Source organism: Lathamus discolor, chromosome 11 (assembly GCF_037157495.1).
Source record: "Lathamus discolor isolate bLatDis1 chromosome 11, bLatDis1.hap1, whole genome shotgun sequence".
Taxonomy (NCBI): Eukaryota; Metazoa; Chordata; class Aves; order Psittaciformes; family Psittacidae; genus Lathamus; species Lathamus discolor.
In genome coordinates, this window is record NC_088894.1 from 11,730,651 (window position 1) to 11,755,534 (window position 24,884).

The 24,884-nt window shown below is 45.2% G+C and overlaps 1 protein-coding gene across 1 annotated transcript; it reads left to right on the top strand.

Annotated features, from left to right (window-relative positions):
* Positions 1-1,727: 1,727 nt before the first annotated feature.
* FAM83C (family with sequence similarity 83 member C) lies at positions 1,728-24,140 on the top strand. The gene is made up of 4 exons (XM_065691876.1): positions 1,728-2,282; positions 8,950-9,117; positions 12,583-12,707; positions 22,741-24,140. The coding sequence occupies exons 1-4, from the start codon at positions 1,728-1,730 to the stop codon at positions 23,678-23,680; spliced, it is 1,788 nt and encodes a 595-aa protein (XP_065547948.1). The 3' UTR covers positions 23,681-24,140.
* The last annotated feature ends 744 nt before the right edge of the window (positions 24,141-24,884 follow it).

Consider the following 24,884-nt stretch of genomic DNA (forward strand, 5'->3'; position numbering starts at 1 on the left):
GGGTGATGTTACCCTTCTTTTATGTTATCACCAAGGTGATGTTATCACCCTGGCAAAGCAGCTCCAGAGAAAGATGCATCATGTTATAGCTGCTTCTATTTGTTTTTTCCCCAGACTTCCTCCCATTGCATCCTTCCATGGCAAGGGGGTTGGAACTAGATGATCTTAAGGTCCTTTCCAACCCTAACTATTCTATGATTCTATGATTGTGTTTAGCTGTTCACATCCCATTTTAAGTTAATGTTATTCTTTAGTTTTGTCCCATATCTGTTGTCACTGCTGGCTTTGTGCCTGCCTGCTTTATTGCAGTGCAGCTCTGTCAGGCAACTTAACATCTTCTGGCTAAAGCTTGTGTTCTTGCAGTTTGCACAATGCTGGTAAGAGATTTTCTGACTTCATGAATCTAAAGGCTAGACAGAATCTAAACTAATCGTCCCACTCCAGTTCATGGGTAGTGATAATCCCTTGGGGACATGATTCATCCCAGTTGACTTCAAAACTTGGTGTCTGAATGTGCTGGTTCACACTTACGCATGGCTGTCTCTGCATTGACTGCAGCACAGTCTGAGAGCAGACATTTAGCTTTTAGATGACTTAATTTAGGCTGCATGAATTTAATTCACAGGGGTTTTGTAACTTGTAGATAAAAGGCTGGCTGATTAGATCAACTATCCAGCCAGTTCTTCATTCTCTGGTTAGCCTCTGTGGAGTTTAGTAGCTTGAGGTTAAGTGAGCTGTTTGGGGTGGGAGAGGTCCGCACATCAGTCTGGGGACTCATGTGCCTCCCGTGCACAGGTTTTCGTGTGCTGCATTCTGTTCTGGGTAGTGTGTTCCTAGCACAGCATTTTAAATCCTATATTAACATCTGCCTGTATTGTTTCTCAGAGAATAGCTTCATGATGCTTTTGGGAAGCTGGAATTAACCATTCCCAGAATACACAGCATATGGACAGCATCATAATTCTCATAGCACCAGGTTCCTAAGTTTGAATGCTGCTTTCTTGAAGGATTTCCAGGGAGATGCTAAAAAACACATGAGCTATGGCTCTTGTAGCCTGGGGTATCTAACAACATGAGCTGTCACTTACTGTGATCCTGTGATATCAAAAAAGATGTTGTTTTGGCTTCTCTGCCAGGTGTCAAGCAGAGCTTGGGCTGAGAAATGCTGAGGAGTGTTAGCTATGGCTCAGGGATGAATAAGTTTCTCGGCCAAGTCTGATTACCCACTTGGGATATTTGTATTTCATTGTAACTGACACTGAGAATCATGTTTGATTTGAAACAAATTTCAAGCAGGAACAAGTTTCAGCATCTGCATTTCCACTGTGAGCACAATCAGGGACAAAACAGGTTAGAGCCTGCTTGGCCAAGGGTGGGGACCTCTCAGTAGGGAAGGGGAGGGCAGCACATGAATCAGTTACAAGGAAAGGGAAGGAGTAGGTTGAAGAGCTGAACTTCCTCCCTTGCAAAAGGGATACTCTAAGCACCAAGTGTCAGGTATGTTTCTGAGGAAGCCAAGGAGGGAGCTGGGGAAAGCCAGCTCCTCCCACAGAGTGGGAGGCTGTACCTGGTAATTAACTCCCAAGCAGAGGAGTGGAGCTCGTGCTGAGTCCTGAAGGAACCTGTTGGGAGGAGCTCAGGAGTGCAAGAGGGACAGAAAGGACATGGAACCAGACAGGGGACTAATCCAGCTGGAGAGGCACTTCCTAGCAGCAACAGCTCCAGTCATGTTCAACTATCTAGCAGTAGAGGTGAGACCACAGTTCCACCGCAGCTATGTGGGACAGCAAGGGGTGTCTGGGCCACTGAAGACCCGCCTGGAGCAGCTGAAGAAGCCATGGTGGAGGGAGCCCACCCCACTGGTGCTCCAGCACAGTGAAACAGCCAGGCTTGCTATAGATGCCTTTCTTGAGCAGGGGGAACGTGGCTATCTGAATGCCATCACTGAGGAACGGGAGCTACCTTTTCTTTCCACACTGGACATGGAATATATGAGCCATCAGAGAAATCAAAGCTTTCCAGATCCCAGTGCAGTGAAAGACAAAGATGCTGACTCTGGTGATGCGGACACTGGAGACAGGTCCTCCCTCAACTCTGAACTAACATCTGGCACCTACTTTCCACTGATGTCTGATGTGCACCCTCCAGAGCTGGAGCTGGGCTGGCCAGGGATGCCCTTCCTCACAGTTTCTGGCCAGACGCAAGCCACTGTGATTTTCCAAAGAAACAAAGCCAACAGCATTAAGGATTTGCTCCGGTCTCTGATCAGCCGGGCACGGACGGTATGTATAGAGCTGTGTCCCTTGAGTGGGGTCTTGTGTCACAGCACCCATGTCCTGGTGGCTGATCCCACAGCTGTACACCCCACGCTGCAAGCTGTCATGTCTGACATGACGTGATTACTTTTTTTGCTAGCAGATCTGTAACTGTTCCTCCTCCTTTCCTTTCCTGTAATTTTTTTATGCCTGGGATTTCATGCCATACAGGCAGTGCCCTTTAAGGTACCTTGCACTGTATTTGTGGGCATGCAAAGCATGGTATCCAAGCCTGGAACGAGTGAGTGGCAGGGTGTGCAGCATTAATGCTTAGCTGTCCTCAGCTGGCAAATGTGCACCAGCCAGCCCTTCTGGTGTCTGCCCTTCTGGTTCTGCCAAGGAGTTGGCATAGCCAGGGCTTTTCCCGATCCCTGGACAAGCAGGATAAGAGGATACCACAGGTGAGTTGCTGTGAGAGAACGTAGGACCTGAGTTAATTTGTGGGACTGAAAGCCTGTGGTTTGAAGTAGTTTAGAATAGATCATCATATCTTCTAGACTTGATGTCTGTGCTTCTCTCTGAGGATGAGTAAGATCAGCCCGTTTTACCCCATTGCACAATTTCTGCTGGGTAGAGATTGCCAACCCTTGGATGTAATAAAAACTGGACAATTACAATATTTACCTACCAAGCACAATCCTGGGGTGAATTTACTCACTAAATTATGCTCCTTCTTTTTTCCTTTTACTTTGCCACTATACTGTGTAGTAAAGCAGCAGCTCAGACAATTGTCTCTCGGACACATTTTCAGCTTTTATTGTCTTTGTCTTCTTTATGTTTCTTTTCATCTGTCCCATGTTAGTTTTCTTTTGTAGTATTTCATTTCAATAGCATGACGATACTGAGTAAGCTTTTAGCGCAAAGTTCAATTTTAACCAGTCAGCTTCTAGCCGATTTCTCTTATCAGTCCTGTAGCTTCTTATTTAGCTTTACAGTCACTCCTTACATTCATTGCTGCCTAGTGCAGAAAGAGGGAGATAAGGAATTGTTAAGCCTGGAGTTCAGCTGTGTCAAGAACACAAGCAGTTTCCAGGCAGGCTGACCCAAAGTGCTGTCTTCTTATCTTCCATCACCATCTGCAGAGTTGAGCAAAATTATGTTGTCCCCAGCGAATAAATGTGGGGCCATGCAGCAGCTCAGGTTGCTGTGCAGCATCGTAACATCATCAAAGAACCACAAAGCATTGAAATTTGGGTGTGAGATGAGGATATCTTTTTTGTTTGTCCAGAAGAAGACTGTTTTGCCATGTGAGCAACTGCTCCATTGTAAGCAGCGATTGCTTAAAGCCTGAACTTCCATTGCACCTTTATAGGCAAATACAGGAAGTTTTCTCCAGGAAGTAAGTGACAAAAAGTTCTGTTTGTTCTTGCAGGCAGCTGAATTATGATACTTTAAATGATCTGAAAAGTCCTGTGACACTTACTGCATCCTTTTCAGCAATGAGGATTAAGACATAGTCATGGCAGAATGCACAAAGTAAATGGCTACTAAGACATGTCCCTTTGTCACTTAGCACGTGTCCCGGATCTCTGATGGTATTATGATCCTTTAAACCACACGAAAAACATTTTGCTGCTTTCTTAGTCCACAGGAACTTCTCTATTGCTGCAGGGAGGTTGCCCAGGCAGTAGGTGCCTTATTATACTTTAAGTATGTTTTGAGCTTTTGCCTTTTTTTGCTTGGCTTGAAAAAACACTGACAGCCCTTTGTGTTCAAGTTGGAGATTTTCACAGTGTTTTTGACTGTTGCGTTATGCGTGAGAATGAGTTTTCACCCATCTTACTGGTTTATTACTGGTGTTTTACTGGCTTCTAGGTTACCAGCTCTGGCCAGTGCTTCCCATGATTAAGTTTATGATTGACAGCAGTTCCAGCTCATTCACAACCCCAGTTACACATCTGCTTAAAGTTACTGAGTCATTTTGCCCATCAAACCATCCAAAAGGACATTACCTATATGTCCTTTAACGACAAAAGTGCAACCAGAGGTTAAAACATCTTTTGCTTGAAGTGCCAGTAGCAGCTGTGCAGAGAACTCCTTGCTTTTTTGCTTTCCAACCTCAAGTATTTTCTCCACTAAACTTTTATGCTGTCATTATGTATCCCTCCTTTAGAATGTTTCTCCTCCTGTGTACTTACAGCCGACAGGGAAGGGGGATATGGTGCTGGTGGCATGTGGGAAAGAAGTTGAGATCCCTGAATGTTTTACCTGGCTCCTGTAAACAGGAAGGTGTGTGTCTGGAAATGCTTGCTGTTTTCTCCTGTACAGTCATAGAGAACATCATCAGCTGACATATTTTGCAACAGCATATTTGTACTGACAAATCAGCAAAAAGGGCATTTGTTTTATTGGTACCTTTTGCTGGTGCAATTTGTCTTTCTGCTTTGCTGTGTTTAACCAGCTCTCTTTGAAGATGCAATTTGAGATTTGAGCTTTTCTCTTTGCAGACATTAAGAAGATGTAGTGCGGCCACACCTTAGCCTTCATTTGATAATACTATTACAATTTTAGTTTAGTTGAAGAAGTTCCAGTCTGGTTCAAACTGTCCATGCTGCTTCTTTCACCCCTCTTGTACAACTCTGACACTGGCTGCACATCTCCATTTACATGCAGTGGCAGAAGGGTCCCTTATGGCCCCCCAGAAAAGCAATGTATTGTTTCAAATGGCAATGCTACGGTAATGACCAAAGCCACACTGCTATTGGCAAATACCAGTAAAACCAGCTGTGCTGGTTAGAAACCAGACAGGTGGCAACCCCAGTGGGGTGCTGTAATTCCCAAGGTGGTGACTGCAGTAATTGCTGAATTGTGAGTTTCCAGAAGTGGATTTAGAAATGCCATGGTTTAACCCTCCAGTGGCGAGGTGTGAATCTTCCAGAGCCTGTGGGGCAACAGTGTCTTTGCAATGCCCTGACCCCCCAAGGCTGTGCCATGGGCTTGGAGGTCATGATTAGCATGGAGAGGAAGGAACTGGGATGCTCTGAGCCTTGCAGGTCCCACCACTGAAACCGAGGGGCTGGAGGCACTGGACATAAGTTGCTTAGATTTGTAAGGCCAGATTGACTTAAATGCCCAAGTCTTTTAAATGTGAGACACCAGCTGACAGGAGCCTGAATTGTAGATGGCACTTAGGTACCTCCTTCCATTGCTTTGCAAAGCTGTTGGAAATGATCTTTGAGGCTTTACACCTCACTTTTACGACAATATGTTTTTAGGAGGCTTCAGGGAGTAGACTTCCAAATTCTTCTTGCCCCAAAACTTCTTGGCTTTGGGGTTGAGCTGATGTTACTATAAAAACAGCCTGCTTTGTTTTACTGAGAGGATGTGGTGATCTGAGTGGTCCTTAAGCTTGTCTTGTTTAGAATGAGCAGCCCCATCATGGGTGTCTGCATCTCCACCATGTGAGGCTGCAGCAGGATGCAACCTCTGCTTTCTCCCTGCTGCAAACTGCAGTGCTCATGGGCTTGCCAGCCCACTTGCTTGGTGTTGGCTATGGGTGCTAGCCAGCACCACCATGAGCAGCTCTACCCACATCCCTCCTTGAATAGAGTGCAGCCTGCTGCCGAGTGAAGCCCTGCTCTGGCACACTCGGGTCTATCTGCAGGGCTCCACCCAGCTTGCACAAGCTGGCGTCCTGCTGCCCGGGCACGCGCTGACGCCAGAGCCACGCAGCTCCAGGAGGTGCAGGTCTGCCTGCACCCAGCCCAGGGCACTGGGTGCCACCAGTGACTGTGCCACATGCTGCCATGCACACCTATGGTGTACTCAGCATGTCCCTCACACAGCATGTGCTGTAGACTGGCAGTGCTGGACTGGGGTAAGGGACAGCACTGAACTACCAAAGCATCTGAGCACTGGTAGAGAAAAGCAAGGTGGTGTGGACCTTCTGTCTCTATTAGATACAAGCAGTGCCTTGAGCACTGAGGACGAAGGAGCATCTTGGCTCCATTATACTGACTTCCCAAGGCAAGTTTAGATTGTCTCCAGGCCAAGCCTGCCTCAGACCTAAGCTTGAGATGAACTGGAATATTGTGAGGGAAGTGTGGCCGAGAGGGACTTGCCCGAGGCCTTACACAAGGTTTGGGCTATAGTTTTTTCTTGGTGCTTCATCATTAGAGGATAGGTGGCCCGTCAAAGTCATTTGGCTAAATTGCCTTTGGTCTTTGGTGGAAAGCCAGTGTGGAAAGACGTGGTGAAGTTCTGTTCTGCTTCCTGTTGGGTGTCAGCGGTACCTAATGCTGATAGCCCAGCAGCAACATTAATTTGGGAAGCTGGAGATACTTCTCAGTGCTTTCAGAGCTCTCCCAGGCCTGACGCTCCTGTCCTTGCCAGATGGATGCATTTCAGGAGGGGAGAAGAGTTTGCAAGAGCCTCATAAGACATCTGGCAAGACAATAGTGAGAGCTACATAAGAGGTGCCCTTTGGAGTCAGGCTCTGAAGCATGTGTCTCCCAGGGCCAGGGTGAGAGGGTGGAGATGTGGTTTTGACTTGGACAGTAGGAGTGATTTTTAGTTCTTGATGACAGCTTTTGTCCCTTGTGGATGCCTTGGATCGCATCAGCCTCCAGGAAGGTTCTTGCCCCAACTCTGCTGTAGTGGGTTGGGGCTGGAGATCTGCAAGATGCTGAGGACTAGTGACAGTGTGTAAGGCATCATCACAGAGATTGTCTCTGGGGACAGATTGGGTAGAGCCAAGAAACCTTGTCCATCTGCAGAAGGGATAAATCCCAAAGGGAGCAGGAAGCAACTTGTTGGCATGGCTGCCCTCCTCTGCCATGGCTTGGTGCAGTCTCTCTATACGTGTGCAGGCAGAGCAGGGCTGAGAGGAGCCAGCTTGCCAAGCAAGAGACTGGGCAGGAGAGCAAGGTGAACCCAATGGGGCCCTGCTCTGCCCATGGCAGTTGCCTCCACTCACCACTTAGGCTGTGGTTATGAGCCTGGAAAGAGGCAGTTCATTAATGAAAACGGAGTAGAAAAGCCATTGGGCAGTGGGTGATCTGGGGCCAGCATGCCAGTCTGGAGCAGAGACATGAGCTTGTCCCCACACCCAAGGACAGTGACACTTGGAGCTCCTCTGCTCTTCTGAAACTATTCCACTTCAGACCCATTCACACATAAAAGTCAGCCTGACTGCTGTCCTCTGCATTAACTCTTTAGAGAGGAGCAGCTGAACAGAAGTGGCAGAGGAAAGCTCACCTTACATGGTCTGTTCCATAGGGTGATTTGAACTATGGAGAATTGCATTCATGGCTGTGTTCTAACACAGGCAGAGGAGGTGTTTGAAAACAGGATTCCTGCCTCTTCATGGGGTGTGTGGTGTGCAGCAGAACAAACTCTATCATGCATTTTGTGCACCAGGTGTAGTGTAGGGCATGACCATTGTGTAGCAGGGCAAAAAGGCCATTGGATCATCACTCCAAAACTGGGTGCTTTTTAGACCATCTTTATTTGGGCATCTTCTTTGGAACTCAAAACCAGTTATGTGAACAACTTACAAGTACTGAACAGTTACCTAATTAACTACCAATCTATGGCAAAGACTGAGACTGAAGTACTTTGTCAGTAGTTCCATTACTTTTTCAGCTTTTGAAATGCAGCTGGCCTGTTGGTAAATCCTTCACTACTTTACCTTTCTCAGTCCCCCACTGCGTTGCCTTCTTCCATGAGTTCTCAGTGTTAATTGTTAGTGGTTCAAGGTCTAAGTCACTGGATGGCTCTGCAAGTAACCTCAGGTGAAGTGTGCCAGATCTGACAAATTGTCCAGCTCAGAAAGTGCCCTTCTGCCTGTTCCTTCCTTCTCTAAGATGTCCCCTGATTCCTGTCACTAATAGTGATGGCCAACAGATGGATCTTTGGAGAAGGCCATGGCTTTCTTCAGTCTCATTCTTTAAAGGACTAGCAGTTCTCTTTGATTTTTTTTTTTCCTTTTCAAAACCCCTCCCTTGGAGACCTTTTCTGGCAAATCTTCAGTTTCTGTATTCTTTTAAATAACGTTAGTGTTATTCTTTCTTCCTGACGTTGGGTTTCATAACCATAGCTTCCATCCTGGGCTGTGTTAGTAGGAGTGCTGCCAGCAGGAGAGGGAAGGGATCTTTCCCACACACGATTCTACAGTTTTGTCTGTTTGCCCCTAGGACATAATCTTGGAACATGGACATGCACATACTTGATCAAAATACCTTCTCCCTTACCTGGCAGTGTGTCTTTCTTGAAGAAATACTTCTTTATATGAATATGGTAGTCATCTGTGGAGTCACTCATACCGACTGAATAATGATTTTGGTCAGTCTCAGCTCTTCCATTCCTATGCTGTATTTCTGTGCTTAAGGCCATACATACTTGTTGCATCAATGATACTCAGTTTGTGCACAGGCATTACCCTTTCAGCTATTTCTTTCTGTGAGTGAGAGATGAGACAGGAGGTAGCTGCATCAGGAATGTCTTCATAGTTATTAAAAGTGATTTTATCTGCCATGGTGGGATGAGGGCTGTTAAAGATCCAGAAGCAGTCTCCAGTCATGTGGCCACAGATGCTCAGTAACTCGGGAGGTTTGAATACTTAATTCATAGTTTAAAGCACAGTTCACTTGGGCATGAGATTTCAACAGCCTTTTACCTCTTTTCCCCTGGCTAGGTGATAGCAATTGTGATGGATCTGTTTACAGACATGGAAATACTGTGTGACCTGCTGGAGGCCTCAAGCAGACGGCACGTCCCTGTTTACCTGATCCTGGATGAAGAGTACTTGAAGCATTTTGTGGAAATGTGCAATAAAATGGCTCTTACTCAGGACGACTTCCCAGTAAGTTCTCATTTATCATACCCACTGTGTGACTAACTCTTGGAATCAATAAAACCCAGGTACCCTTACTCAGTTGAAAAAAATCACGTTTTTAAAAACCTCATGTTAAGATGTGCTTTTAGGCTTGGCGTTTAGGCTCACGGGTTCATGAGGGATTTGTAAAAAGCCTGGTTCCCCATTCAGTGGAGTGCCCATCTTCAATCGTGGGTGGTGCCCAGAGCACACAAACAATAAAAATGAGTGTGTCAGTGTGACAAGCTTTCTTGGGAACTTGCAGACTCAGAAATGCACCCCAGTGTCTTGCTGCTCCTCATACAGCCTTTCTGGCTGCCACCTATCAAGGAAGTTGGTTTTTTGTTGTCACTTCTTAGTCATAGAGTCCCAGACTGGTTTGGGTTGGAAGGGACCTTAAAGCTCATCCAGTTCCAACCCGTGCCACAGGCAGGGACCCCTTCCACTGGAGCAGCTTGCTCCAAGCCCCTGTGTCCAACCTGGCCTTGAGCACTGCCAGGGATGGGGCAGCCACAGCTTCTCTGGGCACCCTGTGCCAGCACCTCGCCACTCTTTACAGGGAAAAATTTCTTCCTAAGGTCTTATCTCAGTCTCCCCTCTGTCAGGTTAAAACCATTCCCCTTTGTCCTGTCTGTAAATGTTGTAAAATATTTTAGTTTTACAACATTCAAAATAGATGCAGACATTTAAGACATTTATAAAATTTATAAAAGGTCTTAATTTCCCCTAATTTTTAACCTGTCTGCACAAAGATTAATTTAGAGATGCTTCCTTTTCCCCCCATGTTGGCAATGCTCTTCTCACAAGCCAGATTAATTTTATCCTGCCTCTTCAAATGGCAACTGTTAGGAAAAACTGCTTCGTGTTGGTGCATGTTTTCTTTCATAAACAGCTGCATCACTGAAGTCACCTGATGGATCCAGAGAAATTCCATCTCTCCAAGATTTATTGTATTTGCTTCTCATCCAAGAACCTGGCTATTTTTTTTAATTAAAATGAGAATGAGTTTACATCCATGGAGATGTCTATGTCTCTTTGTTAGACCTGATGTCACGTCTTGTGCTTGGATGGCTAATGAGCACTTGCCTCCCCCACTGGGTGACTCAGGTCTCATTGTGAAGTGCCTCATAAGCTGATGCATCTCATACATGCTTGATACATACATACATTAACATACATGCTTGATATCCACATCTAAGTGGAATGAGTGTTTGTGTTTTATTCCTGGCTCTGACTTGTGACAGGATGTGATGGTAAATCTCCATTTGGAATAATTGGTGACAATCTGTAGTTTAATGGGGAGTTTGGAGCAATTGTCCCTCCAGCATCTTACTTCTAAGAACATTCTGTGAGCCCGCTGGTGTCAAATCCTGGTGCTGAGCATCAGCAAATCGCACAGTGGGAACATTGGCAGCAGTCACAGTGGGAGACTTCACTGTGTTGACTGGGTTTGTTTTCAAGTGGCCATCTGCTGAACGTAAAACTACTGTCTGAATCAAGTGGGAGTGGTACCTGGGAGTCTGACTTTCCTGCAAGACTGCTGGATTCTCATATGGTTTGGACAGTTCAGAGCCTGGATTGCCAAGAGGGTGAAAAGAATGGAAAAAATAAGCCAGGTATCAGAAACTCACCCAGCCTTGGAAAGAACAGAGAAGAATAGAGGGAGGGAAGAAATACTGTGGCAACAAATATGGATATAAAAAATAGGGATTAAAAAAAGGATTAAAATCAAAACCTGTAATATATAAGATATATTAAAATATTCATAAATTTTAAAAAATTAAACCATAAGAATTCTAATTTTAAAATACTTATAAAATACGTATAAAATAAGGATATCTCTTATTTGAAGTGGGTTTAACTACATTGAAGAGGAGAGGAACCTCTCCTCCCAGTGAGTCTTCTCGCTGGTCTCCCTGGAGTCTTCTCTTCTCCAGGCTAAACAACTCTACTCTCTCAGCCTTTCCTCATAGGAGCTGTTTCCAGGAAGCCCACCTCCTGCCCACAGGGCCTCCTATGGGAAGAGGGAAGCCATCAGGAATTGAGTCACCTGCCACAGGGTGACTGCCTCCTGTTCCTCACCCCTGAGGCACAGCTAGCACACCATGAGCCCCACGTGAGGCCAGACTGGGAGAGCCGGTCCCTGGTCCCTGACCAGGTACCTGCAGCCTGGGGAGCCCACACATGCTCAGCCTGCCCTGGAGGGGGAGAAGGGGACACAGTGATACCCAGGAGCAGCTCCTGAAGAGGTGGCAGGGAATGGGTCTGCACCCTGCAGGGAACATCTGTAGGCAAATCACAGCTATTCCTGCTTGTCTGTCTGCAGCACTGGCTGTTACAAGCTGCTGTGCCTGGCCTGACTGAAATCTGCTGCATGCTGGAGGGGACACTGTCAGCTCCAGCAGGAGCACCCATGGGCAGCAACCACCTCTGCCAAGAGGCAAAACAGCCCCATCAGCATGTGCTGCCTGTACCAACTGCCACGGGTCTGTCTTCTGCAGGGCTGATGATAGGCAGGGATGAGCTGCCCACAAAGAGATCTGCTGGGACAAAGTGGTGACAGTTTGTGACAACCCCTGGTGTGCCAGAGCCACAGCGGATGGCAGGGGACCTGGCAGGCCAGCTAGGTGCAGCCTTAAGGATGTCTATTTACATATGAGATGTATTGTTTGGCACTGATCAGGCTTGTAACTGCTTCCAGTGACTGTTCTCCTCATTGCCTTCCCCAGCTGAGGTGCAAATAACTTCTATTGTGGGCAAGAAACTCACATTACAAAAAAGGCTCCTGATGGATACTGAGCCTTATTTCCCATTTTGCACTGGGCAGTTGGTTTTACAGGCGAAAGTCATGTCAGAGAAGTTCTTTGCAGTCTTTAATGAGATGAGGCTTTATTCACTTGAGTACAGCAGCTGAAAATTCTAATACCATTTTTAAATATACTGATGAAAGGCAATTCTTAAAATGTAGATGTACCTTTCTGTAAATCTTTTATTGAGAGATATTGTGCTGTCACCACATAAAATCAGAACAGTACAGTCAATTGGCTAGTTCATAGCACATAACATGTTCATAGCACATAACAACAAAAGTTAGCTTAAATGCAGAGCCACCAGTTAAGGTGGTTAGTTAAATATTATCAGTAATCTGGAAGAAACTATACTCTTACATACTTCAGAAATTATCTGTAGGTTCATAGGATTCCCCAAATAGTTTTCAAATCAGCATTTGCACCTACACAGAACTTGTTAATACTTGCTGGTATTTTAATTTTATAGAAGCAGACAGTGTGACAAAATATTTGGTATGCAGAAGCCAAGAAATACTTACAGCCTTGCTGCATTCTGCCTCTGGGAGCAGAGCTCCTGTTTGAGGGACTCCAATGATGCATAAGGGGACATTTCAGTTTGGTTCAATACATGTGCCTTGACCAGCTATGCTCTCTTTGGTTTCAGAACATGCGCATAAGATGTCTGAGTGGAGACATGTACTACAGCAAAGCAGGCAAGAAATTTGCAGGCCAGGTTCTGGAGAAATTTATCCTGATTGATTGCGACCAAGTTCTTGCTGGTACATACAGGTAATTAAGTATAGCGACTACTGTGACAAAGACTGGTGACACTAAGATGTTGATTACCAGAATACTGAATAATGCAGTTTTTATTTTCTTTTCTCCATGGTAATGGTACACTGGTTTTCCTCTTCATTTTCCCTTATAAATGTAAGGTTTCGTTTTGATGCTTTACCTTCTTCTGCTCCATCCTTACTTACATCTTACTTACATCTTTCTTACATCTTACTTTCTTACATCTTACTTTCTTACATCTTACTTACTTACATCTTACTTACTTACATCTTACTTACATCTTACTTACTTGCATCTTACTTACTTACTTTCATCTTACTTACATCTTACTTACTTACTTACATCTTACTTACTTACATCTTCTACTCTTACCTCGCAGTTTAGCTTTCAGATAACATTAACTGCTTGTCTGCCAGCATTGACATCTCTGTCTGTGAGTATTGCTTCATTTCTTAAAGATGTAAAAAAATGCTCTGCCAGCTCAGATGATGCTCCACCTAGCCTAGATTCTGTCTCTTGCTGATGCTGTTTAGGAAAAGCAGCCCAAACTGCTATGTGTGGTCCATCCCTCTTGTCCTCCCACAGCATGTGTAACCATTGCATACATCCCTACTTACTTCCTTCAGTACCTCTTCTGTTCCTTTTGTCTGTGAATTTGTTCTAGCTCGTCTGTTCTAAACCAATCTCCTACTAATTTAATGAAGTGCCCTAGTTCTAGAGCCGCAGATTGGTTAAAGAGCTGTCCTACGTTCAGCTAAGTCATCACTTTCACAATTTTCCAAGCCTCCATCTTATCCACTCTCATTGATGCAGAGACCAGAGCTGCATGCAGCCCCCAAGATATAGCTGCACCAGGGTGTTACAGAGCATCAAAATAGTGCTCTCTGCTTGATAGTATCACCCTTGCTGACAATGGACAACACCCATTGTATTTTTTAGCTCCTACTGCACATTGAGGTGATGATTTCAGAGAATTGCTGATGATGATTCTGAGTTCCTTCCTTAGCTGTTCCAGGTTCAGCATCCTTCCTTGTTTTGGCTAGGATAGAGTTAATTTCCTTCCTAGTAGCTGGTGTAGTGCTGTGTTTTGGCTTTAGTCTGAGAACTATGCTGATAACACACCCGTGTTTTAGTTGTTGCTCAGTAGCACACACCCTGATCAGGGACTTTTCAGTCTCTTGCTCTACTAGTGAGGAGGGGCACAAGAAGCCGGAAGGGAGCAGAGACAGGACACCTCACCCAAACTAGCTAAAGGGGTATTCCGTACTATAGAACATTACTACTACTACTACTACTATTATTATTATTTATTTCAATTATTAAACTGTTCTTAACTCACAAGTTTTAGCTTTATTTTCCAGTTCTTCTCCCCATCCCACCATGGGGGAAGGTGAGCAGAGGGAGGAAGTGAGCAGCTGTGTGGTACTTAGTTTCTGGCTGGGGTTAAACCATGACAACATCACACATTTTTCCCTATGGGTACACCACATTTTCCTACACTGAAGTTCAATTGCCACATATTTGTCCACTTGCTCAGTTCTTGTGACAATTTCCTCTGCTGGATTTCCTCACCTTCAGTGAGGTGCTGAACGACCTAAAGGAATTGAGATCCTCTGCAAACCTGCTCCCCTCCATGCCTGGGGTCATTGACAGAATCGAAACCAGTCCCAGCACCAGTCTCTGGCTCCTCACTGCTGACTCTTACCCATGCTGAAAAATTACTATAAAGCCCTACGTACCCTTTGCATCCTGTGCTTTCACCAGCTCCCAGTCTGTAACATGACCTTTCTTCCATGTCTATGGCAACTTAGTTTCTGGCTGTGCTGTAGAACCTTGTCAAAGGCTGTTTGAACACCCCAAATTATGTATTTGGCTGGTCCCTTTATCCACGTGCTCACTGGCTCTCTCTCCAAACTCCAGCAGGTCTGTGAGGCAGGGCTTGCCTTTACAGTAGCCCTGTTGACCTTTTCCAGAGGCTGTGCTGCTCCATGCCATCAGTAACCTTGTTCTTCACAGCACTTTCTGCCATGGCCCAGGGTGGAGGTCAGCTCCAGAGGTCAGCCTTCCCCAGTCAGCCCTTTTTGATGAATTGCTGCATTTTTACACAGTTACCTTTCTTGAAATTGAATATCCACAAGCTGCATTTGTTTAGATTGCTCTCTCTCACTAGAGTTAAAATCATGTTGTGATCATTATTACAAATGGGCTCTTCCACTTACACCTCTGGAACCGAGTCTAATGCATCATTCCAGACCACATCCTGAATAACATCTTTTCTTGTGGTTCAAACAATTTAGGGTAGTTAATTCTGGCAAGTAATGATTTTATTGCTTCCAAAAAGTTTTTCTCCACAGCTCATCCCAGTGAAGCATTAACCTAGTATGCGTATGAGTGGATGAAATCTCCCACTATTACTGTCTGTCCTAACTTCTCAGTCTCTGTAATCTCAGCGTTGTCTGACCAGCACCACTGATCAGAGGGTGGGGAGTACTGTTCTTGTACTATATTTGTATTAGTAGACTCTGAGTTTTCCACCTTCGGATCTTCCCCACACTATTTTCACACTGGTACATACCATGTTATCCTTCGCAAACAGTGCAGCTCCCCAGGAGACAGTTCTGATATTTCTGGGAATTTGGTGCCCTGGCAATACTTTATTCTCCTTTTACCTGGTCTCCTTGAACACTGTGCTCCCTCTCCCTATCTCTTTCCAGTCTCCCAGCCAGCACATGCTGGACCCTTGATCTGCCAAAGTCTTCATCAGTGTTATAGCTCCAACCTGCACCTTCTCCTCTTCTTCTGACTTCATCTCCATGTGTGGAGTTTTCACCTTATCAAACACTGGCAATGAAAAATGGAAGTACCAAGTTGAAACTGGGTGTGTAGAGTCTCTACATAAGCAGTGTGGAGAGCGGTGTCTGGCAGCATTTTGACCATCCTAAGACCTGTATCTAGGAACAATGAAGTGAATTACTGCCTGGAAACGTCTGTCCATTTCCAATGACTGCACGGGGCGGGGATTAGATAACTGAGACCACTCATTTTTGAACGGCTAAAACTGAACGTGTGACAGCTGGATTGAAGCCTATTCAGTAATTTCTCATGCAAGAGAACTTCCAAACCTTTAAGCATAATGTCTATCTTTTGTGAGACAAATTGACCACAACTGCATGAAGTGGTAAAGATATCCCCACCCACTACACTGCAGCATTGTAGTGTAATGGTGACTTCTACCTTTTCCTCTGTCCCTGTTCTGGCAGGTTCTAGTCTGCTGTCTGCCCTTTAGACTCATGCTAAACATTGAAGTAACCTTTCTTGAACTGCCCATGGGAACCCTGACCTCTGTTCTAAATGTTAATATCTGAGAACTCATCAATATACAGAGACCATCGGGAGTTTTGCACCAGTTTGCATTTACTGACATTGATTTTTGTCTATTATCTGTCACTTACCCACCCCATACCATAAGATCCTCTTGCAGCTTCTGATTATCCAGTTTTCTTTTGACCTCCCATGATAATTTTGTCAAGAGCTCTGGCATGGACTGTTTCTACCACTTTCCAGGATGTTTCTGAATATGCTGAACAGCAGCAATCCCAGCACAAAACTTGCAGGATTCCAGTGGGTAAATTAAAACTATTTCTAGCATTTGTATCCCATTTTTAGTCAACTGTTACTCCTCACAAAGACCTTCCTTTTTACTCCAGGATCACTTAGTTTTTCTAAGAGTCTTTGCTGAATGACTGTGTCAAAGGCTCTTTAAAAACTCAAGCATCCAACATCAGGCAGATCACGTGAATCTGTGTGCTTACTGCCTCCTTCAGAGAACTGTGAGAGGTTTTTGAGGCATGGCTTCCTTCCACAAAAACATGCTGAGTCTTCAGCAGTATGATTATAGTTATTTATGCATCTAATCATTTTCCTCTCCATTTGCTTCTACCAGTTTGTTCAGTATGGAAATAAGCCTGGCTGGTTTGTAGTTTTCCAGGAGCTCTTTAAAAGGTTCACATTTACTACTTTCCATTCCTCTGGTACTATGTTCAATTTTAAATTATAGGTTATTCCCTGGTTAATAATTGGAAAATTGCTGACTTCCAGTTTTTGAGGGCTGTTTACTTTAATATTTTCCTTTAATGCAGCTTTTAACTATGGTGACTTTTTGGATGTTTTAAAATATTTTTATTTTGATAGGTACATTTTCTCAGAGCCTCTAATATAGCATCTCCAAACAACCTTCATGCTGCCTCAGGCATTTAACCTTTTTGGTTACTCTTTGAAATCTCCTTTTAATAGTATTCCTCACTTTCTCTTTTAAGTATTAATGTTGTGGATTTATTTCAGTCCTGAAAGAATATTGGATATGGGTACGTCATGATTATTTTTTTGCCAAGTGGCCTTTCCCTTCTGAACTTGTAATGTTATTTCTCCTTTTGCTGGTTTTCTGGTTAGTTTCTTCAAAAAGCAGTCATTTATAGTGTCTAAACTGCAGTTTCTTCAGCTCTTCTAGTAATGGCCCCTATTCAACATGGCTATAACTGAATGTCCCTTCAGTTCTCTGCTTTCTGCCTTAGCCACTTGGCACTTCCTTAGCATGGCATAGTTACCATCAGCACTCTGCTCAGAAAGATCACAGCCCTAATACTATGTTTTTCCTATTTGGGAGTGGAATTTTAATCCAACAGGAATATGTTTCATTTGTTTTGATATATATGTTGATATAATTGTGCCATTGCCCCAGCAACATATCCTCTATTTGTCCTTTCTGTATAATTTCTACCCTTGCAGTTATACTGTTCCTTGATTTTCTTCTACCCAGTAAGTTTCTGAGACGCCTCCTGTGTCAGAGTCGTCATTTCAATTCAGGTATTTCACAACATCTGCTTGTTTCTTTAGCTCGTAAATTTGGAGTTGCCTTAGAGGAGATGAAATTTCTCAGCTCTAAATGTAAGATCGTCAAAGTATCGGTGTGTGTCCTGCACTGACAGAGCAAAGGAGCTCATTGTTTGCTGTATTGTACTGAAAGAAACTCAAGATTTGGGGTTGAAGCTGACACGGTTCTGAAACTGAGAAATGAGAGGAGGAAGTTGAGGGTTATAAAAGCTCTGCACACAGCTTCAGTACAGAGGAAGAAAAACTAAGTACATAAATGTTTGGCAATGGACAGGTAAAGCAGCATGGGTTTGAAGCTGGAGGAGGCTTGGAATTTCTTTAGATGAGAAGTGCTCATACTCTCAAGTGTCCATGTCCCAAGTAAGAGGAAAGAGTTTTTAACAGTGAGTTCCAGATCTAACTCGAGTGGTCACCTCAAGAAAGAAATAACTAAGCAGAAAGTGAGTGCATGAGGAATGGAAAGCCTAAGTGTATCAGCAAGGAAACCCTGCGCAGGTATGTGTAGCAATAAAGTGAGCATTGCCAGGAAAAAAGTTATACATAATCTTTAGAGTGCACCAAAGCAAAGAGGAGGAAGTCCTCAGGTGTATAGATAAAAGGTGAATCCAGAAGAAAGAGAGAAGGCATCCTGCTGTAAGGGTGCATAAGAAGTAGAAGATAACTAAGATGGGATACCCAAATTAACTGAATATATTGCACTGTTTCTAGTCAAAATGAGGAGTGGAAATGATTTCAAGTGCTATGGAAGCAAGCTTAAGCTTGTAAGTAAGCTCTTTAAAGAGCTTACTATAATAAAGTCAGATTATTGTATTTTTATTCATGAAAAAGGCACTTGAAACTAAAGGTCTAGTAATGAGTGTTATGTACGATCTACATTTAGCAGTGAGCAAAAATGATGCACAGAAGTTTGTACTGGCGTACAGAAAGAAGAGAATACCTTTGACAGCTGAAGTGAGAGAACAGCAATGAAAGTGAGCAAGAGAAACTACTGGAAGAATTAAAACCCTTTCTGCTGCAAAGGTTGGAAATAGCTGCAGCAGAGAGGCTGGGTGTGAAGAACTGGAGTCACCTGTACAACACAGCATAGAAAGGCCACTGCAACCCTGGACCCTACAGGGGCTTTACAGAGGGGTCCGCAGAAGAACTAATCCTGTTGTCGAAGCCACTGCTGAGCCTGGTCTCCAACGGGGACACCGCAGCGTGCTCCTGCCATCGGTGCTTGACCCCAGGCAGAGCCCCGGTGCAGGGGTGCTGCGGCAGGACGGGCAGGGGGAGGTGATGTTGCACCTCCATCTCCTGGCCAAAGGCTGAGCTGCACGAGTTCCTGTGGGTTCCTGCTCCAGGACTGGCTTGGAAGCAAGGACCTTGGCATAGGGGATAGGGTTCCTGTCCTCCAGCCATCCTTCTATGGACTCGTGTAATTTGTGCCCCAGGGTGATTCAGAACTGGGTATGGGATCTCTGTGTGCAGCTGTTTGTTATGGAAAAAGTAATGGCAGAAAAATCCTGCCACTTTTAGAAACTCACATGAACTTGTAGCATCCACAGTGGCCTGCAGCAATTAGCTCCACAGCTTGCCTGTGTGTTGTGTTGTGCAATGAAGTACCTCTTCTTGTCTGTATTGAATCTGTAACCTGTTAAATTCATTCAATGCTTCATTTTTATACCAGGAGAGGTAAAGAATGAACATTCCATGGTATTTCTGCCTTGCCATTCATGGAGGAAAACACCTTTATCAGTTTGTAGTGATGGGAATAGACACAGCTGGCAAGGCCACATCATCCTGTCATGGATACCTGCACTGTGGCAAGGAGGAGGGCTGTACCAGTGAGGGGATTTGGATGATTGCTTCCAGGTCCTGTTGTGGCAGAGTGGGCAGGCCCCTTTTGGACCAGCATGGGAAACTGGAACACGGTAATGCCTGAGCTGGGGAAGGAGCCATAGGATAATCAGTGGCAGGGACAGTCTGAAAGCCAGGGGAGTGTATTACTGGATCTGAGGGTGCTCCCCTTACAGGGGAAGGGACTGTTCGTAAAGATGAGAGGATGTGGCTGGGTGTATTATTTGTCTCATGCATTTCTGTAGGGAGGCAGTACTTGGGGCAGAGGGTGCTGGGAGAAGATGGAAGGTGGAAGTCACTTTGTCCAAGGAGTAAAGGGAAACCTAAGCAAGACCTGTTGTTTACCTCCTGCTAAGGTGAGGCCAGAGGCCTTGATGGGTAGCTGTTGTGATGTTCCTGCTGGACCACCTGTGTCTGAGACATGAGACCTTGTCTCCAGAACGAGGAGGACAAACATGACCCCTTGCACAGCTCCGTTTCCAGGTTTGCTGGCAGCAGTGGTGCCAGGCTGGGTAAAGAGGGGTGGCTGACATTATCTGACCAGAGCCCTTTCACAGTCCACAGCAGTGTGAGGGGTGCACATCTGCCCCTCCAGAGGAGAGGTGCTCAGCCCCTGAGTACATCCGTGGGTTTGAGGAGTTCAAAAGAACACAAGTGTGTGTGTGAGTGGAGTAGGTGCTGAGAAGGGATACATCTAAGCGCTGCGCATTGTAGGTGCAGCATGCTTGTGTAGAAGGGTAATAGCTGTAAGCAACATGGACAGGAACAACCAGTGCTCCTGGAAGCCAGGCAGTGCCCTGGGATAGACGCCTTTGACAGTGTCAATACAGGCTGCATGCAGTCTACCCTGTCTGGGCTCTTGGATTTCTTCAAAGAACTCTTACAGCTTGGAGAGAGATAACTTTCCTTTGCAAAAGTCACCTTTCCTATCTTACCGTATTTACCTATATAGCCATAAATTGTGTTCTTTAGAAGAGTGTCTACTAATTTGTGCTGTGCAGTTATGAGACTTAATGGTCTGGAACATTAAAACAATTACAGCACTTTAGCAACCTTCCACACTTCTGATAACCAATGCACTTTCAAGTGACAGCAACACATCCTGGTTAGTAGCTGAGCTTTTTCATCCTTGCATTCCATTGGTGCTTTTGGGTTAATGTTACCTGGTCCTGCCAATTCATTACTGTCTGCTTTGTTGATGTTTTCTCATCTCTTCTACAGAGATTTCAACATGAGACTGATCCTCCCTTATGTTCTGTATAAAAGTGGGTTCAGGGCAGGGATAATCCCAAGCTCCTGTACAATAAACACTGGTATAGAGGAATTGTTTGAGTGAGTGCTCCTGTTACACATGTGCTAGCCCCACAAAGAACTGAGTATTATCTCCTACACCTTTTGCAATGTGTGACCCAACCTTTTTGAAAGGTGGGCTTTCCGGTCTTAATAGCTTCTCTTCTGTCACTTAGCCATCCCAGCTATTTTCTATTTGTTTGTCTGTCATATCTCTCTGTGAAGTTGTATTCATTTGCTTTGAGCCTCCAGTTTGGTATCTCTGGACACTCTTCATGCCATCTGCAAAGGTTCTTCACTCTTTTACTACTTCATTCTTACTTAATTTACCTAGTTTGATATTAAGCAGAAGAGTATTGAACTTTTCATTTTATGTTGCTCTTTGGGGGGGGTGTATGCTGAGTGTAAGTATACTATGTTCTTCATAACATTATGAACTGTAGCAACTGCATACTATTTAGGAACAAGCCAAGAGCTGGTTTTCCTACTAAAAGTTCCCAAATAGCTGTCTTGTGAAGTAAACATTGATAAGGTCCCAAAACATAATGCCAGTATCTTGTCCTGAAATGACATTTACTTGAGAATGATGTAACCTCCATTACAATTGCTCTCCTGTAGTTTCTGTGATTTCACCCTGCTCTTGTCAAAGTCTGTATCTTGCTTTAGCAGCTGATAATGCAGCCCTACACTGATACTTTCCTCTGTGAAGGTTCTGTTTTATTTAACACAATTAGTCTGCTAGTCTGGTTTAACTATAGCAAGAATAAAAGAAGCAGCTGGTGACTGGGGTGACCAGGAGCCTGGGGAGCCTACTGTGTAAGAGGAGCTTCCCTATTTGATCTAGGAAAATGAAGACTGGGAGGAGAAATGTGGTTATCTGTAGATATGGTGGGGTTGTTTAATTAAGTTACAGTTTTGGCACAAACAACAGGTAGGGTTAAACAGATAAAATATGCAGAGTGGCAATTAGTGAAGGTTCTTCACCAGCTGCGACAAAACCTAATTTGTCTTAAGGTGGAATATAACAAGGTCCTAGAAAAGATCCCAAGGCGTTGTACTGCAAGAGCAGGGACTGGACTTGCTGAGCAAGGGACTGGTGAACTTCTAATACCATGCACCTCTGAACTGGATGCCATGGTGGAGTGAGTCTAGAGAATCTCGCAGCAATATGTGTGGAAAACATCATCAGCTTTCCTGTCCTGAGGTATTCCTGTGGGGCTTGGGAGACCTCTGCTCCCCTAAATCTCCATTCCTCACCCTCCTGCCTGCATAAGTGGCTCCTTCAACTCCATCACATGTTGCAGATGTTAAGGACATGAGAATATCACTCCTGCCAAGGCAAGTGTGGAGAGCAAGAGGCCAGGCATGCCTTGGTATCCACCTAACAGTCTCCTTGCCCTCTGTGGAAGGAATGGGTGCAGTGCAGTGCACTAGCCAGATGCTGGGCTAGAAAGTCTGCAATACAAATTGGGCAGAAAGAGCCCTTGAGTGCCCTGTGCTTCGTATCTCATTTTCCCACCACCACACCACCTCCAGACAGTTGGAGCTTTCCTTGGCACAGCCTGCTTGGTACAAGCAGCACCCCTTGCCCACAGTTAGCTGGTACTGAGTGGAGAATGGGAAAACGTGGATCCTTGCTTATGGGCAGAGAGTGCTGGCAAGAGGGAGATGGAGAAGAAAAGGCTCAAAACGTGCTGCTGTGCTTTTTAGGCAGGGACCAGTTGCTGCTGTGCATCTTTCATGAGGCTAAGGAAAAGCAGCTGCTATTTCTTGATTACTGTTAATGTTTTTATACAGTTCCATTTTTATACAGTTCCATTTTAGGGTCGTTCTTCAGTAATTATGTAATGAGTACATTAATTTCTACAAGTAATCTCAGACTTGCACACTTCAGGGAACATTTTAATGATAAAAATGGGGTGGCAATACATCACTCCAATGCTAAGTCAATGCTAGGTATCTTGGCACTCTCTGAACTAAGGTTACATGTGTTTTCCTTTATTCACAGTTTCACCTGGCTTTGCAGTCAAGTCCACACTGGCCTGGTGACCCACTTCCGGGGTCAGATTGTTGCAGAGTTTGAGAAGGAATTCCGGTACTTGTATGCAGAGTCCAGAGCAGTGACCAGCTTCTGTGTGCCAGATCCTGAAACGTGCCCCGCTTCTCAGAACACCTCGAAAGTTGTGAGCTCCCTTTTAAAACCCCCACAGGTGAATGATGTTGAAACCACGAGCCCCTCCAGCAGCCTTTCCAATGTAAGCATCAGAAGCATAAAAGTGTCTCCCTTTCTGAAAAACTCCAACTGCAATGTGCAGCTGGAAAAGCAAGATTCAAACTCAGATTCTGGTAATAATAAGGGGAAGGAAGACACATCTCTGAAGCCCACTTGCCCTAAGCAGCAAGGAGAACCACCAGATTCACCAAATAGTCCTCCAAATAAATCCACCCCTGCTTTGTATCACAAATCAAATCTCATGACAGCAAAGACATTCCTGCCACCAGAGCTTTCCCCTGCCCTGAGCTCCAATAAACCTTGTTATCAAGGGGACAATACAGCTAACAGCAGCCACTGCTCCCCACAAACACAGGAGCAATCCCTGCAGTCCCTTTCAGAGGGTGCCAGTAGCAATGGGACAAGCATGAAGCAGAAAGGGCCTGCTGCTGCCCCCGAGGAACCAACAGCAGAGAACACCACATTTTATGGGCTGGAAAGAAGACAGAGTCCTGGACAAGGAAATTTGGACCTGCTCTCCCCATACAACCAGCCAAAACGAGATAAAAAGCCAGGAGTTCCTTGCTATGATAAACTCACTGAGGACATGCTGATGGAAAAGAACAGTGCATATGGGGCCGAGAAAAGAATGACTCTTGGGCACAGTAAGCTGGATCTGATCACCAAGTACAATAAGTTAAAATCAAAACACATACACAGTCGGTTCGAACTCTGACCTGGGTCTTGAGGTGTCCTTTGGTCTTATTTTCAAGTGGTTGCTTTTCCCCACCAATCATCATATCTGGAGCTTGAAATCAAAATATGGGTGGCAAATTAGTCTTGTTCCTGTTCAAAGGGGTCTGTGGTGGTTTTGATTATATGCAGATGACTGATTTAGGTGAGATTAGCAAGTACCGTTCAAATTTTCAATTACAAGATCATGGCAGGAGAGAGAAAATAGCACAAACATAATCCACACTTCTGTGTTCTTTTTACTCATTTCAAAAAGAACCATTTCCCCCAGAACTTGCAGTAAAACCATTGCTATGGCTGGAAATGGTTTGGCCGATGTGGTCTTAGGGGTGAACCCAGGTTCTCTTTGTACAGAGCAGTTTCTCTCCCTGTATCCCTGTACTGAAAATGAGATGGCCAAAGGCAGGGGAACATTAAAAATAAAGGAGCTGTTCTGCTGGAAAGAGCTGTGTTGGGTCCCTTGAGGGAGTTGAGCACCCCAAGCATGGCCAGCACCCTCTGTGCTGAGCTGTGCTGGGAGGATGTGGGTGGTGTGTCTGGGCACATGGCTGGCATCTGCCTGTGGTTGACATTGTCATGTAAACGCTGTCTGCACACGGGTGGTGTCTGCACATGGATGGTGTCTGCTCTTGGTCATTTGTGAGCACAGGAAGCAGCTGACACAGGTTGTGCCTGGACATGGGTGGCCCTTAGACTCATAAGATCATGGAATCAACTTGGGAAAGACCTTTGAGGTCATCCAGTCCAACCGTTCCCCAGCACTGCCAAGGCCACCACTGACCCATGGCAGTGAGGGCCTCATCTACACAGTGTGTGAACACTCACAGGGCCGGTGCCTGCAGCCCTGCCCTGGGCAGCCTGTTCCAATGCCTGAGCACCCTTTGGTGTTCCTCGTCTCCATCTAAACCTCCTTGGTGCAGCTTGAGGCCGGTTACTCTTGTCCCATCCCTTGTTCCTTGGGAGCAGAGCCCAGCCCCTCCTGGCTCCATCCTCCTGTCAGGCACTTGTAGGGAGCCATCAGTGCTGGGGCACTTGGGTGCCATCTGCGCGTGGGTGACAGCCGCAAATGGGTGCTGTTGTGCACTGATGCTGTCAGCACAAAGGTGGTGCGGGCACAGGGACGGTGCGCACACGCGGGCGGTACCGGCCCTGCGCACAGGGGCTGGCGGCCCGCAGTGGTGTCACAG

Coding starts and splice junctions, on each gene's coding strand:
- FAM83C (XM_065691876.1), top strand. CDS start 1,728: ATGTTCAACTATCTAGCAGTAGAGGTGAGACCACAGTTCCACCGCAGC. Junction 2,283..8,949: donor TGATCAGCCGGGCACGGACG/GTATGTATAGAG, acceptor TCCCCTGGCTAG/GTGATAGCAATTGTGATGGA. Junction 12,708..22,740: donor GTTCTTGCTGGTACATACAG/GTAATTAAGTAT, acceptor CTTTATTCACAG/TTTCACCTGGCTTTGCAGTC.